At 46.6% G+C, this 19,134-nt stretch overlaps 1 protein-coding gene across 5 annotated transcripts in view; it reads right to left on the bottom strand.

Moving 5' to 3' along the window:
* The window catches only part of SMAP1 (small ArfGAP 1), a 189,784-nt gene that overhangs the window by 31,184 nt on the left and 139,466 nt on the right, over positions 1-19,134 (bottom strand). For all 5 annotated transcript variants that reach the window (XM_070376177.1, XM_070376179.1, XM_070376181.1 and 2 more), the window contains one exon: positions 191-281. In XM_070376177.1, coding sequence (XP_070232278.1) covers positions 191-281 — 91 coding nt within the window. The remainder of the gene's footprint in view (positions 1-190; positions 282-19,134) is intronic.

The following is a 19,134-nucleotide window of genomic DNA, read 5'->3' as shown; positions in this document are numbered from 1 at the left end:
CTGCTGACAGATGCCGGCTCCCTTATGAAGATTTCCCTTTTTGGGGGAACACAGCAAACTAACCACACCGTGTCCAAATTCAGTTAACAGGTCCCTTTGGCACATGGACGATAAAGCCATGCTAGTCAATGCAAGTCAGGGTCTCAGATGTTTCATAGCTCTAACGGTGACGTGTTTTTTTTTTACTTACCAAGTCCTAAAAGATCAACAGTGGGCTCTGCAGCTTTTTTAGGGCTGGTACTTTTTTTAGGTTCCAATTGCTGGTCTTCTTTCTTCTGCAGCTTTAAAGTAAATAATCAAATTTATTATTTTTTTTCAAATAAATTGAACAAGACTGTTAAGCCTCAATTAGGTATACTTTTGATAAAGTTAATATAATGTAGCATATGAAGTATAGTATGATAAACCTAGAGCGTTTATTATCATAAACTGGTAAACACAATCATTCAACTTGAAATGATAAACTGGACATATTAGGACCCCAAGACAGTAAATACAGAACTTTAATCTTAATGTACTTGTTCTTAAGCATCTAAACCCTTTACATGAACGCTGCACGCTTCACAGCAGTACCTGCTCCCTGTGCTGCCGGGTGGGCCCCAGAGCCTAAGCGCAGAGCACATCTCTCTTCCCCAGGCTGCCAGCACAGGCGGGCACCCCTGGCCCTACCAGAACCCAGCTGACGCACGGGCAGCACTCGCTCTACTGAGCCCTGCAGACATGCCGCTGCTCATAAACCGAAGGTCTGCAGCAACCTGCATGGACCACTTTTCCTGCATCTGCTCACTCTGTGCGTCTGTGTTGCCAACATTTCATCACTATTATATCTGTTATGGTGCTCTGTGATCAGCGACCTCTGATGCTACCCTGGAACTGTTTGGGGGTGAACCACACCCACATAAGGCAGCAATCAATAAACGTGTGTCCTGACTGCTCCACAAATAGATGGCTGCCCATTCCCTCCCTCACCTCGGGCCTCCCTGTTCCCTGAAACACAGCAAGACTGAAACTAGGCCAGTTAGTAACCCTAGAGGGGTGTCCAAGTGCTCAAGGAAAGAACAGTCCCACGTCCCTCATTTAAATTAAAAGCTAGAAATGATTAAGCTCAGTGAGGAAGGAACATTAAAAGCCAAGACAGGTCAAGAGTAGGGCTTCTGTACCAAACAGCCAAGTTGTGAATGTAAAACAGAAAGTGTTACTCCAGTGAACATATATATGATAAGAAAACTTTAAAAAAAAAAAAAAAGAAAAGAAAACTTACCATGTCTTATTGTTGATACAGAGAAAGTTTTAGTGGCCTGGACAGAAGATCAAACCAGCTACACCATTCCTTTAACCCAAAGTCTAACTGGAGCAGAGCTTAACCTCCCTTCAACCTTAGAAAGCTGACAAAGGTAGAGAAGCTGCAGAAGAACCCTCTGAAGCCAGCAGAGGCTGGTTTGTGTGGTGTCGAGGACAGAGGTTGCCTCCATAATGTAGAAGTGTGAGGTGAAGCAGCAAGTGCTGACGTGGCGGCTATAGCAAGTTACCCAGAGCTGCAAAGACAATGCATGAAGGCGGCTACTCTGAACAACAGATTTTAATGCAGATCAAACGATCTTCAATCAGAAGATGCATCTAACTAAAGACTTCACAGCTAAAGACGAGAAGTCACTGCCTGGCTGGAAAGCTTCAAACGACAGGCTGGCTCTCCTGTTAGGGGCTAATATAGCTGTTGGCTTAAAAGCTGAATGCCCGTTTACCATTCAAAACTCCTGGAGCCCTTAAATTACGCTCAATCTATGCTGCCAGAGCCCTGTAAGTGGAACAATCGGGCTGCATGACAGAATATCTCATAGATGGTGATGCCTCTGTTGAATCTGAAAGCCACTTGAAAAGGATTTGCCATTCTAGACGCCATTAAGAACATTCGTGATTCATAAGAGGCCCAAATATCAACATTAACAGCAGTCTGGAAGAAGCTGGTGCCAACCCCAATGGATGACTTTGAAGGGTTCAAGACTTCATAAAGGAAGGAACTGCAGATGTGACAGAAACTGCACAAGAACTGAAACTAGAAGTGGAGCCTGAAGATGTAACTGCATTGCTACAATCTCAGGGTAAAACCGTCACAGAGGAGGAGTTGCTTCTTACGGATGAGCAAAGAAAGCCGTTTCTTGGGTGGAATTTGCTTCTGGTGAGGATGCTGTGAAGATCAGTGAATGACAACAGAGGACGTAGAATATGACATCAACTTAGTTGACAAACTGTGCTGACGAAACTTCAGCATGTTGTAATCTTACTGTAGGCGGAGGGTCTCACCTCCACGCTGCTGACTGCTGACTGATCCAAGTGGTGGCTGTTGAAAGCTGGAGCGGTTGTGGCAATTTCTTAAAATAAGACAGTGATGAAGTCTGCCACTACTGACTCATCCTTTCACAAACAGTTTCTCTGTGGCATATGATGGCTGTTTAATGGTATTTTACCCGCAGTAGAATTTTTAAAACCTGGAGTCATATTTCTCTCTAACTACAAGCTGATACTTTGTAAACCCCCTCCCCCAGCACACTTCATCCACTCTCACCCATACCCTTGCCTCTGGCAACCTCCAATCTGTCCTGTGTCCATGAGCTTCCTTGTTTGTTTAGATTCCACACACAAGTGAGGGTATATGTATCTGTCTTTCTCTGACTTAACGTTACTGAACATAATACCCTCACAGTCCATCCACATTGTTATAAACGGCGAGGCTTCCTTCCTTCTTACGGCTGAATAATATTCCATTGAATATACCACCTACCTCTGTTAAGCCAAGAAAATACAACATTCATTCTACCATTCTTTCATTTCTCAAACCACTCCTACAAGATCATTTCTTCAACTACCTAAAGAATTAATAGCTTAATTGTTACATGAGTTTGTTGCTTGATAGCTATATAAATACACAAATTTCTAAGAACATGTATCTCCCCTTACTTGTTTTTGGTCACTACTGTCTCTCTCAGAGTATTTTTTTTACTAACTAGCCTAACGTAATAGATATCAATTCTTTAATAATTTTACCAAACACATAATTATCAGCCTGTAACTATATATAATTCTAAGAAATTTAACATAATCCATTTCACATTCTCTTTTTCAACATCCAACACAGGTTTAAGACACACCCTGCTTATTACCAAAATAATTTCAAAGAAAGCACAGTGTACAATAACAAAATAAGCAATTCTTTTCAATTGAATACTTAAACTGCTATACCTTCCTTCTCTGTTTTTGTTTTTTAACTGGACAACCTGTGTTACTACAAACGCTTCAGTCTGGGGAACTGGGGAGTGAGCGGCCACAAGCACACAGATGTCCAATCCTCCCGGGACAGGCCTGCCCGGGTCACAGCCCTGGCCGTGATGCTCTGGGTATTATACCTACAAGTATCACGTGCTTGTTGTTATTGTTTAGTCACCAGGTCGTGTCTGTCTTTGCAACCCCATGGACTGAAGCCTGCCAGGCTCCTCTGTCCATGACTTTTCAGGCAAGAACACTGGAGTGGGTTGCCATTTCCTCCTCCAGGGGATCTTTCCCCCAGGGACTGAACCCGTGTTTCCTTTGTTTCCTGCACTAGAGGCAGATTCTTTACCTGCTAAACCATCAGGGATATAAAACTGAGATATGTGGAATACAGCTACCATATAAAGTATAGTTTCTTAAAGCCAAATTTTAGAAGACCTAAGAAGGAAATGGGAAGGAAATGGCAACCCACTCCAGTGTTCTTGCCTGGAGAATCCCAGGGACAGGGAAGCCTGGTGGGCTGCCGTCTATGGGGTCGCACAGAGTCAGACACGACTGAAGCGACTTGGCAGCAAGAAGAAAAATGCTATTGTCTTGTTAGAATTTGAGGCTGGCAAAGAACACAGTGTGAGAATAGTAAGTCACGAGCTTGACAAGCACGAGTTTCCTCATGAACTGTCTCCCTGTCGATGTTCCACACTCAGCTTAAACACATCAAGCAGTATGTACAGAAGCGTTCCACTTTGAATTCTCCTGCATATCATACATGAATTTGCCTTTTCATAAATGAAGAATGAAGCTGGCTGTCAAAGAATAAAAGTAGGCAATCTATAATTTATTAAACAAACTTTCGTAATAAACAAGAACACAGGTTTACTTAGACAAAGCAATTTTATAAAATGTAATTTCCTTAGATTCATACTGAGCAAATGTCTCATTCAAATGATTAAAATCTGTATTAGCAGAGGAATCTGTATTCACAAAGGCCTCACCCGGCTGATCTTGTGTAGTTCATAAAGCCACCCCATAGAAGGGAACTGAGCCAAAACCACGTGGTTCCCAGCTCCTACACTCACCACCATTCCTACCCTACGACACAACAGGAGCAAGAGCTCAGCCTCTGGAAGGCGATGCACTCTGCTTGGTTGAGCAACTAACGTAAATAGTAGTGTCAATACATAAGAATAGGGAAGCTATACAACTTTTTAAGGTCTAGACGTAATTATTAGAATTCTTCTTTAAAAATGATTATCTCCAATCATGCCTTAGCTAGTCTGTCTATAATCAGTGTCCTTTAACATTCACAGACTCACACAGGTAGATGAGACAACACACCCTGTTTAACACTCTCATTTTAAAGTGATACACAGGCAGTGGTATTTACCTTGCGGTCTGCAGGGAAGACAGGAAGGCGTATGAAAGTAGGAACTAAAAGGCACCCGAGGAAGAAAAGCAAGTATGGGAAAGACAGCGGGCCTACCCGCCTAACCCGGAGGCCGAGTGTATGGAGGCGACAAAAGGCGAAACTGAAAACTTGGGGCTGTACTGTGCAAGGACCTGAACAACCCACGAGAGCTAGGAACTAGATGAATTTTCCAGGTGAGTTGCAAAAGCAAAGCTACTCCTGGGGTGGTGTGCCAGGCACAGGAACAGCCCTGCTAAAGGAGAAGATGACCACCACCACCTTGGGCAAGGGCTGTGTGGCTGAGACACAGACAGACCAACGCCCGGGAAGACAGCCCCGAACCTGCCACCTCCCCATAGCCCGAAACCTGAACATTCCCTACCTAACAAGCTGCTCAACAACAGGCCGTTCCCAGAATACTCTCTCATCTCAGAGCCTTACGAAATCCCAACAGCGGGATTTAAGCTTTACTTCAATTTTTAGTAAAAATTTATGAATGGTAAGCTACTCCAAGCTGTTGGATTGTATGACATCATATACTCCAAAGCAGAAACAGAATTCAGACTGGGTCATCCATGTTGTTCACATATTAAAGCGCCTCAGTGGCATGGTATCAGTAATTAATACAAGTCACTCTCTGGCATTCCTACTATATTCTGATAAATAACCATATGTTTGTATGTGTGTGCTTTCACAATCAAATTACATACAACCTGAGAATTAATCTTGCACATGACTGCTGCTTATTATCCCAATCTTACTGTTTTATTATTCAGAATCTTGTTAAATTTTCTTTTTTCTTTACCATTCTTTATAGATTTTTTTCACATTAAGGCTGTCATTACTTAGTGTACTCTGCTTCTGAATTTTATATTCTTTCTTAAATTTTATTTTTAGAGTTCAATTTAGAATTGTAACCTATATTTGATTGTGTGTCCCCACTCACATGGACATCTTTTAGTAAATGGCTCTCATGGCCTAGGGACACTATAATACAATCTCAAAAAAACTTCCCTGAGCTGGATAAGTAGCAAAAATTTATATAAATTTCAAAACAAGACAGAGCTTTAGACAACATTTACTCAAGCCACTATGTGACACAGGAAGCATCGCTGGGACATCTCACCTATGGGGCTGCTCTTGGTAAAAACCCCGGTACTGTGGATTCAGTGGACACGACGGTACAGCGCATTTTACATGCAGAAAATCTAAACATTAGAAAGGTTTTCTTCAGGCAGCCTGTCCCATCTACTCACTTATCCCTGTTCTCCACAACACTGCCACTCAGCAGAGGAATGAAGAGTGAACACCCCTCAGTAGCCCCAGCAGACCACTTTTTCCCACCCAGCTCTCTGCCACCTATAATCCTCTGAGGTCGTCTTTTGTGCCATTATATTCAGGGCACTTTGGGGTCCAGCTCATTCATTTCAGAATTGTATTGTTCTCCAAGTCTGGGTCAGTCTCCTGTGGGGTCACTGCTCCTTTCTCCTGGGTCCTGGTAGGCACAAGGTTCTGTCTGTGCCCTCCAAGACTCTTTCCCAGCTGTGTAAGCTCTGGCAGCTCTATGGTGGGGTTAATGGCAACCTCCTCCAAGACGGCTTATGCCATACCCAGGTCTGCTGCACCCAGAGCCCCTGCGGCAGGCCACTGCTGAGCCGGACCTCCGCAGGAGACACTCCAACACTCAAAGGCAGGTCTGGCTCAGTCTCTGAGGGTTCTCCTGATGAGCACAAGGTTTTGTTTGAGCTATCTGAGTATCTCTGGTCGGTATGGGGTTGGATTCTAAATGAGATTTTGCCCCTCCTACCATCTTGTTGGGGCTTCTCCTTTGCCCCTGGATGTGGGGTATCTTTTATTGGTGGGATCCAACATTCTCCTGTCGATGGCTGCTCAGCAGCGAGTTGTAACTCTGGAGTTTTTGCAGGAGAAGAGCGCATGTCCTTCTGTACCGCCAACAAGCAAGAATACTGACGCGGTTTACCATTGCCATTTCCAGAGGACAACATTTTGTTAGAACTCACCACCATACCTGGTTGTGGACTTTCTCTCTGCCAACTTTCTTCCACCCAAGAAGACCTGAAATGTTGCCACTCCTTTAAATCCAAGACTACAGACACTTTCACTTTTGTAAGGACTGGTATTGTGGACAGTGTATGGTTTTCAGTAATATAGCAACATTTGCTATGTGTATAGTAACAGCATCTCAATTAGTTTCAATGATTTGGAAAAGTTCTGTCTGGAGAAATCAAACTAAACATAAAATCGCCAAAGCTCTGCTGGTGGTGTCATAGGTGTTGATACAGTCATTAGTCAGCAATACTGACTGCAGTATACTCTTGATGGAAGTCAAAAAGAGTGCAAAAGTTGGCTTAAAACTCAACATTCAAAAAACCAAGATCATGGCATCTGGTCCCATCACTTCATGGGAAACAGATGGGGAAACAGTGAGATGTTTTATTTTTGGGGGCTCCAAAATCACTGCAGATGGTGATTGCAGCCATGAAATTAAAAGACACTTGCTCCTTGGAAGAAAAGCTACGACCAACCTAGACAGAATATTAAAAAGCAGAGACATCACTTTGCCAACAAAGGTCCATCTAGTTAAAGCTATGGCTTTTCCAGTAGTCACGTATGGATGTGAGAGTTGGACTATAAAGAAAGCTGATCGCCGAAAAATTGATGTTTTTGAACTGTGGTGTTGCAGAAGACTCTTGAGAATCCCTTGGACTGCAAGGAGATCCAACCAGTCCATCCTAAGGGAAATCAGTCCTGAATATTCACTGGAAGGACTGATGCTGAAGTTGAAACTCTAATACTTTGGCCACCTGATGGGAAGAACTGACTCACTGGAAAAGACCCTGATGCTGGGAAAAATTGAAGGTAGGAGTAGAAAGGGACAACAGAGGATGAGATGTTTGGATGGCATCACCAACTCGATGGACATGGGTTTGAGCAAGGTCTAGGTGCTGGTGATGGACAGGGAACCCTGGCGTGCTGCAGTCCATGGGGTCACAAAGAGTCAGACACGACTGAGCGACTGAACTGAACTGATTATTACCTAATCTGCTGGTATTTTGTGTTTAAGATTTCCAGAGGAATTGATTCTGTCACGCAATAGTTTAACTAACTAATCTCTGTTGCCCTGTCATTTGAAAATGTGAACAATGTGACAGTGATACATGCAGTTAATAAAACGGTGAAGAGAATGAAATCTGAGACTGAGACTGCAGAATTAATCATGGTCCATCGACACTGACTTCACTTCTCTCTCTGGGCTCCTCTGGGCACAGCTGTCCACTCAGAACCTGTTTACCAGGCCCCACTGCCTACATTTGGACCAGAAGGAGATTTGAAAATTGCGACCACTAAGCTTAGGCTGACACAGGCTGTTCTTAGGTAATCTAAGGTAACTAGTGAATGTGGCTGACACTCTGAAGAAAGGAGCAAATTAAAAAGAAAACTCCATTTACATTCTGCACAGAATTCATGCCAAGCTCAATGGTACAAGCACTCATAGCCCACTTACATCTTCCTTCTAAAGTTCTGGGCGTCTGCCTCTCTCTAAACTCCTGGCTCCTGTCTTAGGTCTCAGTCTGGACAGCATCTCAAAGAGTGGCCTACATGCTTCACACGCCAGGCCCGCCACGGCTCTCACTGCTCCGCACAAACACCCAGTACCTACGCAAGTAAGTTCCCTTAAAATACTGTGCCGGAGTTTTTGTGAGGATTAAAATAACATAGTCTTTTTCACAGAGCTGGTACATAATAGGTGCTTCAAAACTGGCAGCTGGTGGTGGCTGTGGAGCTACCTTTTAGAAATTCCTGCCAGAATCGTAAGTATTAGAGACACAAAAATGAGTAAAACATGATTCCTAAGCTTAAAAAGAATTCATTCTAGTGAAGCAAACGGACGCAGACCTAACTGCAGTTCGGTGTGGCCCAGCGCGGTGATGGAGGAAGAGCTCGGCGGGGGGGCCCTGGCGCAGGGCTCAGCCGTGTCTGAGGACCGTCCTGCGACGGGCAGCCCTATGGCCTGGCTGCCTGGGACACCCCCACTCAGTGCCTGGGAGTCCAACATCAGCTTCCACCCGTAAAAGGACCCAGTTTGGAATACCCACACCGATTTCTTATCCCTGTATGCACAGTAGTTTGGAGGTTTGCAGGGAAGGGAAAAGAGGATAGTTTTTTTTTTGTAATTCACCACTTACTGATTACAGCAAAAGTAGGAAAGAAAGGACAATTAAACGGGGCCCGCTGAAAGGGGCCAGCCCTCAGCCATCACACCTGCGCACACCTGGGGGCCTGGTTGCCAAAGCCTCCAGCCCCCTGCTTCTGGACTGGGTTACCATCACCACGACCTGCTGAACGTCAGCCCTCGACACCAGGGTTTGGAAGGTAAGGAAGGAGGGAAAGGAAAGCATTAACCAACACCCACATCTCAAACCCAGCCTGGACCCTTTCCAGCTGTGTGGGAACAGTCAACAGGTCACTAACATTTCTGAGCAGCTACAGCTTGCACAGCCCACCAAGAGCCCACACAGGCTTAACACTCAGACGCTGTATCTGGAAATTCACCATCTTCTCTTTGAATGTGATTCTGCAAACACAACGGGACAAGAGAATGCAGGCTGATCTCGGGAGAGGCCACGTGCGGCCCCTCGGGTGGGTCCTCACGGCCATGTTTCACCGGGGCACAGAATGCCACCCCGTGCCCCTTCGTGCGATGAGTACAAGGCACACAGAGAGGCGGGCCTGACACCCCGGGGCTGTGATGTCACCTCTCAAAGCACACGGCTGCAAGGGTGTGATTCTAGACACAAGAAAGACCCAGAACTCCTTTCTCGCCTCTGCCAAGGACCTCCCATGGTCCCCTCCCCTCTCAGCCTCCTCACAGAATATGCGCGTATCGAGAAGGGAAGCAAGAACAGCGCAGCCGCTTCTGTGCACTGTTCCCAACAGGCTGCGACTCAGGACCCTGTGCCACAGTGCTGGCCCCTGGACATAGGTCTACTCCAACAACAGACACGGGACTACAAGGAACTAAAAGCAAGTCACAGGGCAGACCACAGGGTCTCCCCAACCGTCACCCAAACTGGAGAGATAGGGGAGTACAGAGAATCGTAACTCACAAGAGTTGAAACCAGCACCAGGGTAGAGCTGGGGCCCAGGACAGGCTACCCCAAAATATGCCTCAATGACATACTGATTATTCTAAATCAACGCTGCGTGAGAAATAGCAGTGGCGGGTGAGGGGGGAGAGAATAAAGACTCCTGACCCCTCTGATCCTCCGCTTTGCACCGGAAAGCAGGAAATGCGTCTCCCGTGTGCAGGTGTCCTCCCTAACTGGGGGGAGAGAAAGCTGCAGGAACACTCTGACACCAGGGAAGGGAAACACCCCACTGCAGTGCCCTTGGCCGTCCTGTCCCACCTACAATGGGGAACCCGAGGCACTTGCACAGCGCACAGCCCAGGGATGCAGCCTCGCCCAAAGACGAGATCTAACCACAGTCTCCAGAACACTGCCCCGCCCCACAGCCCCCACCTGTTACCACAGGCCCGCTGACTGGGGTTCCTTGGCCAGTACATCACATTGCATTCAGCCTCAGAAAAAATGAGGCCTACAAAGAGGCAAAAAGCACAGTCTGAAAACATACACTAAGCATCAGACCCAGACTCAGATACAGCAGGGATGCAGGAATTATCAGACTGAATTTAAAACAACTATATTTACTATGCTAAGGGCTCTAACGGAAAAAGTAGATGGCATGCCAAGAACAGACAGGTAATGTAAGCAGACAAATGGAAATTTTAAGAACCCAAAAATGGCAGATTGAAAACATGTAACAAATAAAGAATGCCTTTAATGGGCTTAGCAGCAGCAGACTGAACACGACTGAGGAAAGGACCTCTGAGCTTAAGCGTACATCAACAGAAACTTCCAATGTCAAAGAGACTGGGGCGGGGAGGGGACTACATCCAAGTGGGACGACTATAAGAGATGCAATCTGCACACACTGGGGACCACCAGAAGGAGGAGAAAGAGGGAAACAGGAGCGGGAGAGACATCTGAAGCCACACTGACAGAATTTCCCCAGATTAATGCTGGATATCCAACTGCAGATCCACGAAGGCCAGGGAACACCAAGCAAGATACACGCTAAAAACAACTATGCCGAGGCACGTCATTTTCAAAGCACATAAAATCAAACACAGAGAAAAACTCCTGAAAGAAGCCAGAGGGAGGAAACAAAACCTATTAAAAAAGAACAAAGAGAAGAATTACATCCAACTGCTCCCTAGGAACCTTGCAAGCAAGAAAGACACCCAACTCAAATATCAAATATTTAAACTGTTGGAAGAAAAAACCGCATAAACTTAGAATTCTTTATCCTGAGAAATTATCCTTGAAAAGTAAAGACTTTCTCAGACAAACAAGGATTGAGGGAATTTGTTGCCAGCAGACTTGCCGTGCAAGAAATTCTCTACAATGAATGAAAATGATGGAAATCAGAAGCTCAGAACTACATAAAGGGAGAAAATCAGAGGATGAACAAGAGAGGATAAAATAGGATAATTATTACAGCACTGCCTTGTGAACTATAAAAATGAAAATACATTATAAACATTTGAGATTTAAATGGTACAATTATAACTTGACTCTTTCGACTCTTTGTTGCTGGCTTTATGTATCTTCATGTCACTAGGTACTAGGCGGGAACACAGGATCACCAGCCACGCTCCAGTGGCACGACACTAACGTCAGCCTCCTTTATCAGATACCATGTACTGTCTCAAGATTTCCTTCACAGGCAGACTGTGAGCTCTCTAGAAATTACAGCAACTTATCACTAACTAATGGCAACCCATTCCAGTATTCCTGCCTGGAGAATCCCAGGGATGGAGGAGCCTGGTAGGCTACAGTTCATGGAGTTGCAAAGAGTCAGACACGACTGAGCGACTTCACTTCACTTCTTCTTCATCACTAACTCACAGGAAACCCAGAGGTTTGCATCCTTTCACTGTTTGCATTAAGATGATACATTCAGTCTACAGCAGAAATGGAAATTCAGCACCAGAAACCATTCACTCGGTTCTCAAACACAGATGTAGGCTTTCTCTATTTAAGGTTCTTGGTTTTAATAAAGTAAAATACCCATTAATAAAATGAAATCACTGTTAGCAAAGAACAGAACTCATATTCTATAGATACTTTCAGAATGATACTTTACATATTATTAGCAAGATAACATTATCTGATATTTAATATGTCAAATTCTTGTTAAAGTATTCTAGTAATCTGCTAAGAAATCCAACCAAAGATAGAGTTTCACGTTACTACAGCCAACACAACCACAACTAACAACTGGTATTTGTTAAGTTCACATGCAGTAAAGCCATGTTCTAATTTTTTTACTTTTATTAGTTAGTGATAAGATCTTAGAGTCACCTCTACACCTAAGGGTTTGGAGACTGCTCTTTTGGACAAAACACAGTGAGCCAAGCTGCCTTCTTGCCACTAAGTTACTAATGTCATCCTGCCCTACTACACACTGCCACAATGCCTAATGTCATCCCGCCCTACTACACACTGCTACAATGACTAACGTTATCCCGCCCTACTACACACTGCTACAATGACTAACGTCATCCGCCCTACTACACACTGCCACAATGCCTAATGTCATCCCGCCCTACTACACACTGCTACAATGACTAACGTCATCCGCCCTACTACACGCTGCCACAATGCCTAATGTCATCCCGCCCTACTACACACTGCTACAATGACTAACGTCATCCGCCCTACTACGCTGCCACAATGCCTAATGTCATCCCGCCCTACTACACACTGCTACAATGACTAACGTCATCCGCCCTACTACACACTGCCACAATGCCTAATGTCATCCCGCCCTACTACACACTGCTACAATGACTAACGTCATCCCGCCCTACTACACGCTGCCACAATGACTAACGTCATCCGCCCTACTACATGCTGCCACAATGCCTAACGTCATCCTGCCCTACTACACACTGCTACAATGACTAACGTCATCCGCCCTACTACACACACTGCTACAGTGACTAACGTCATCCGCCCTACTACACGCTGCTACAGTGACTAACGTCATCCGCCCTACTACACGCTGCTACAGTGACTAACGTCATCCGCCCTACTACACGCTGCTACAGTGACTAACGTCATCCCACCCTACTACACACGCTGCTACAATGACTAACGTCATCCGCCCTACTACACACAGTGCTACAACGACTAACGTCATCCCGCCCTACTACACACAGTGCTACAACGACTAACGTCATCCCGCCCTACTACACGCTGCTACAATGCCTAACGTCATTCCGCCCTACTACACGCTGCTACAATGCCTAATGTCATCCGCCCTACTACACGCTGCTACAATGCCTAACGTCATCCCGCCCTACTACACGCTGCTACAATGCCTAATGTCATCCGCCCTACTACACGCTGCTACAATGCCTAACGTCATCCCGCCCTACTACACACTGCTACAATGCCTAACGTCATCCAGCCCTACTACACGCTGCTATAATTAGTTCTCCCCTCTGCTCCCCACACCCACCTGCCAACCCAAGCTGCCTGTTTCCTTTTCTCCTAGATGACGGAAATCCTCTCTCTTTGGCATCTGGCTGTGGCTACTTCAGAATAACACAATGCTTGTCTTTCAACACTTCACTTCCAAGCTTTATGTCTTCTTTTAAACCAGAGGAAAGATAGATAACCTGAATCTCCTAGCTCACGGTTCTGCCAGAGAAATGTGGGCCCTTGGTTTAGTGCCACTACACCGGGAGGGATGCGAGGAAAAACTTTCAAGGCAACTAAACACACCATACAAGTTATCAGGTATTTTACCAACAAACGATGAAAGATTATTGGGTATGAAAAATTACTGCTCCAGTTCCAAAGGGAGAGACTGAGACGAAAGCTGCAAAGGATCCCCAGCAGGCCTGGGTAACCGACAGCAATGGCTGCCTGCACTGCTGCACATGCACACCCCCGTGCGCTCCAGGTCCCCGTGACCAACAGCACCTCACCACTGGCCGGGCGTCAGGCCAGGAGCCCGGGCATCGCTTCCAGACCGTCTCATCACACTCGGTCCCTAGGTGCTTGAGTCCTTACCAGCCTCGGGCAAATAAAACCGAACACGGGTCCTAAATACCTCATCTCTACAGAAAGCCTGGGTGGGTGTATGTACAGCTGGGTGTCCCTAAGGCCTCATGACACATTTCCATACAGCCTACCAGCAGTGCACCAGAATCTGAGTGCAGGAAAACTCCTTTTAAAGTGGCAAAGCCCCTGTAAATATTCTAAGATTATTAAAGACAAATTAGTTTAGCTGTTAGCACCGTATTAACTAACCCTCTTAGCACTGCAAATTTATTAACAATTCATTCACTAGCAACTCTTCAATATAATAGCTACAGATACTACTTTTTAAAAATATCTTCTATAGTCTGGCTAAATACTTTGCAGTATTACAAAGGTGGTTTTACCTTTTTCCCTTATTTTAAAAAAGACTGCCCTGTGGTGGGTAATTAAAAGCATCAGTTCAGTTCTGTCGCTCAGTCGTGTGCGACTCTTTGCGACCCCAAGGAGTGCCCCATGGTGGGTAATTAAAAGTACCAGTTGGAGGGAAAAGCATCCTGAACACGACGCTGTTTACATGCTCCCTGCAGGCTCACTGGTCAGTTATGTGTTCAAGCACCTCTGAGGCCTTGGTCCATCCAACACTCACTGGGCAGTCAAGTGATGTGACAAGGAGCCGTCTGCACCACAAGCAAGGCCGACAGTGGAGAGCGCAACTTGGCTCTAGTCTGAAGGCCCAGCGCCGTTCTTCCCTCAGCTCCCCCACTCCCCTGAACCACCGTGTCCACTTCCCACTCAGCCTCCCCGCCAGCCCATCACAAAGAGGGCCATTTCTACATCAAATGCTGGCTCTACCAATAGCCGTTCACTCAATAATTAAGCCTCAGCATAGGTGCTCAGCGACGTCTGAGGCAATGACACTCTACAGTCTGCATTGTGGGGATGTGTGGAGGAGATACAGAGGAGAGAAACAAATAAACCACCACAAATGAAGCAGCAGGCAGTGTTCAGTGCCACTGCTGCTGCTCAGTCACTAAGCTGTGCCCGACTCTTTGTGCCCCGAAGGACCACAGCACGCCAGACCTCCCTGTCCATCACCACCTCCCGGAGCTCGCTCAAACTCATGTTCATTGAGTCGGTGATGCCATCCAACCGTCTCACCTGTCGTCCCCATCTCCTCCCACATTCAATCTTTACCAGCATTAAGGTCTTTTCCAATTAGTCAGCCCTTCCCATCAGGTGGCCAAAGTACTGGAGCTTCAGCTTCAGCATCAGTCCTTCCAATGAATATTCAGGACTGATTTCCTTTAGGATGGACTGGTTGAATCTCCTTGCAGTCCAAGGGACTCTCAAGCATCTTCTCCAACACCATAGTTCAAAAGCATCAATTCTTTGGCACTCAGCTTTCTTTACAGTCCAACTCTCACATCAGTACGTGACTACTGGAAAAATCATAGCTCTGACTAGATGGACCTTTGTTGGTAAAGGGATTTCTCTGCTTTTTAATATGCTGTCTAGGTTGGTCATAGCTTTTCTTCCAAGGAGCAAGCGTCTTTTAATTTCAAGACTGCAGTCACCAGCCACAGTGATTCTGAAGCCCAGAAAATAACATCTGCTACTGTTCTCACTTTTCCCCATCTATCTGCCATGAAGTGATGGGACCAGATACCATGATCTTCACTTTTGAATGCTGAGTTTTAAGCCAGCTTTTTCACTCTCCTTTTTCACTCTCATCAAGACCCTCTTTAGTTCCTCTCCACTTTCTGCCATTACAGTGGTATCACCTGCAAATCTGAGGTTGTTGACATTTGTCCTGGCAATCTTGATTCCAGCTTGTGGTTCATCCAGCCCGGCATTTCACATGATGTACTCTGCATAGAAGTTAAATAAGCAGGGTGACAATATACAGCCTTGACGTACTCTTTTCACAATTTGCAACTAGTCTATTGTTCCACATCCAGTTCTAACTGTTGCTTCTTGACCTGAATACAAGTTCCTTAAGAAACAGGTAAGGTGGTCTGTTATTCCCATCTCTTTAAGAATTTTCCACAGTTTGTTGTGATCCACACAGTCAAAAGCTTTAGCGTAGTCAATGAAGCAGAAGTAGACATTCTTCTGGAATTCTCTTGCATAGGTGTCAGGGGGTAAGTTAAAATAGGGCATCACAGTCAAGAATGACTAGAGACCTCTGAATACTTTGAATTAGGTGCTCAGGGTAGGCCTGTGTCTAAGGTGGTGTTTAAAGTAAACTGAATGACCGGAAGGCAGCACCCAGGAGATGTGGGAAAGCATCCCAGGCAGGGTAAGGTGGAAACAGGCCATTCCGGGGACACAGCAGGGGGTGGCTGAGGCAGAGTGAGGACGGGAGGGGAGATCGGATATGAGACGTGTGTGGGGACCGCAGAGGGCAAGGCCCGAGGAGCTGATACCATTCTGTGCATGACAGGAAGACATGGGACATGATCCCATTTATCTTCAAAAAGACAGTTCAGAGGAAAAGGGCATGCACTCGGAGGGAAAGGGGGCACGCTTGCGGGGGAAAGGGGGCGTGCTTGGGGGGAAAGGGGGTGCGCTTGGGGGGGAAGGGGGAGCGCTTGGGGGGAAAAGGGGCGTGCTCAGAGGGGAAGGGGGAGCACTCGGGGGGGAAAGGGAGTGCATTCAGAAGCTACTACAGAGGCCTGGGGACAGAGTGCGGCGGCCAGCATGGGATGGGAAAAGCAAGGATGGACAGAGGCAGCCGCTGGGATTCACTGGTGGAAAGAAGAGTCGAAGGCGCAGGGGCACTGGGTCAACTCTGACTTTTGCCTTAAGCAACTCAGTGAGCCTTGGAGTAAGGTGGCATCTTGACACGGGGGAAGCAGCAGGCAGAGGAGCCACACCTCTGGTACACGGCCGTGACAAGAGGCACACTGACCAGAGAACCCTGGCCGAGCCCAGATACGGCCCAAGGAGCCCGTCTGTGCACACGGGACGGACAGAGCTGCAGGGCTGGCGGAGGGAACAGAGGAGGGAGCCAGCAGGTACCTGGGGACTCACTTCTCAGGGTCTGGAGATGAGATGGAGCCAACAGAGGATACTGAGGAAGAACAGGAAAGAAGTGAGAATACAACCAGGAGAAAGGGGCTTGTGGACACCAAAACAAGAGCATGTGGTCAGGAAGAGCGAGCGGTCATCTATACAGAAAACTGATGAGAACTCAGCAAGCAGAAAACTCCATGGGACTTGGCAACAAGGAGGTAACTGGCAACCTTGATCCGGGGAGACCGTCAGGACAGAGGTGCAGACGGAAATGTGAGTCGAATGCAGTGGGGGGGAAACCTCAAAAAAGAAAGTAGTAAAAAGGATCAGATGACCCTTTCAAAAAAAGTGGTAGCTGGAGGTGATCATAGTTGGAGATAATAAGATACAGTAGAGAGGGAAAAACCAGGGAAGCCGGGTGGAAGATGAGGCAGCAGGACCTGGGAAGGAAAGCATCCCTGCAGCAGGCACAGTCCCAGTCCATGGAGCGGCCTTCCCCTCAGGAGAGGAGGGCAGGCCGGGCAGTTGGGCCGAGGGGGAATGGGAGGGCCACCCGCTCCTCAGTCCACGGGAAACAGAGACACCACTGAAGCGGGACACGGAGTCTGTTTACAGGGGAGAGAAAATGTGAAATAACTCTGGAAAACCAGAACGCGAACAGCCAGGAAGGAGGGAAGAGCAGCTGGACAGTGAGGCGACATCAAGGCCCACTGAGACCTGCAGTCACGACCCGGACACAAGAGCAGGCGGCAGGCAGAGGCTGCTCAGCGGAGGGTGCGGGTCAGGGCGGCCAGCCGGGTTTGGGCCCCGCGGGCCAGGCTGAGTGGGTCGCGCAGCACGCAGACAGTCCAGGACCGAGCAGCTGAGTCGGGGCACGCCGTGCGGCTTTCCACCCTGGGGCCCGTCTTCGGGAATGGTCTCCCCTTTGACTGTACCTCGCTTTCTCTGATCAAATCCTTGTGCAACCGTGACCTGCACATGAGAGCTGTTTTCCAACTACATTATCTGCACGGAATCCTTTCATATTATGGGGGCTCAACTGCAGTGACCAGAGAGTGAAGATTTTTCCCTAAGAACCTCCTACATACAATGGCTAGTATGCAAGGCAAAAAATAAAATAAAATAAAACCTACCAGAAAAGCAGGATGACAGGGAAGCAGCGTGAAAAGATCAAGTGAATCTAAAGATGAGCCAGACACACACACATATGTCTTCCCCCTACCCTCCCTCCCAAGGAAGACTTGAGGATCAGCACGGGTCAGGAAGAGGGAAGGACAGAAGTTAAGGACTTGCACAGTGAGCCTCATGCCCCTGCTTGTAGGGTCTGACTAGCTTCCAGGGAAGCAGAGAGCAGAGGGTAGGCTCGGGGAGACACCCCCAGCAGAGACAGGTTTCCTCCTCTCTTCTTCCTCTGCTCCTCATCCTTCTCCAGACTACAAGCTCCCAGTGGGTACTTGCTTTTTTCTGATGTCATCTTTACAGCCCCAGTGCTAGAACAGGGTTCATCACATAACAGATGTTCAATAAATACGTAATGCACTGAGGACACCTGTGCAAAGACAGACATGGAGTGACGGTTCTGGAGAAAGCTAGCACAGACGGAACCTAATGCCTTGTCCCTGGAGGCTGATGGAAACGACCTCTCTCGGGTAGACTGGCCCCTGACCCACGGGGCTGCCAGAACAAGAACAAGACTGTATCAAGATGATCAGTTTCCCAAGAGCAAATCACAACTAAACACACTTGACTCGACTGTAAGCTCTAAAGGACAGGGATTTTTGTCTGAGTTGTTCACTGCCGACCCCAAGACCCTACACCCATGTCTGTTACAGAGCAGGCATTCCTTACGCATCTGCTGAATAATTTGTCTATCCTCATGATTGGACAGGTAAGTGGCCCATCCAAATATGCTTATACATTCTTTTAGCTACTATTTTAAAATTAAATTTTAATCATAAACACTGAGGTCTTTCTGACACCAAAGTTCATGTTCTTTTCAGGGTACCATGTTGCTATTACCTACCAGAGATGAAATGCTGATACATTCCAGAAACATTCGTATTAGAAACTATGGACCTAAGACACAAACAACTTGCTATCTCCTGATGGGTATTAGCAGTTGTTTCAATTAATTCACAGCACACGTTCAGTAGAAGACAGTAACTCCCTATCAGTGACCTCCTTTTTAGAAAGACCTGCTTGATTACTGTGGGACTCTAGGGAAGTTTCACTCTGAATCTTTTGTTTCTCCTAGTGTAATGACCGTATGATGACAATGCAGGGTTTGTGTGAGAATTGTCCGGCACCCATAAA

Source organism: Bos mutus, chromosome 9, assembly GCF_027580195.1.
Source record: "Bos mutus isolate GX-2022 chromosome 9, NWIPB_WYAK_1.1, whole genome shotgun sequence".
NCBI lineage: Eukaryota > Metazoa > Chordata > Mammalia > Artiodactyla > Bovidae > Bos > Bos mutus.
This window is presented reverse-complemented; position numbering and strand designations above follow the sequence as displayed.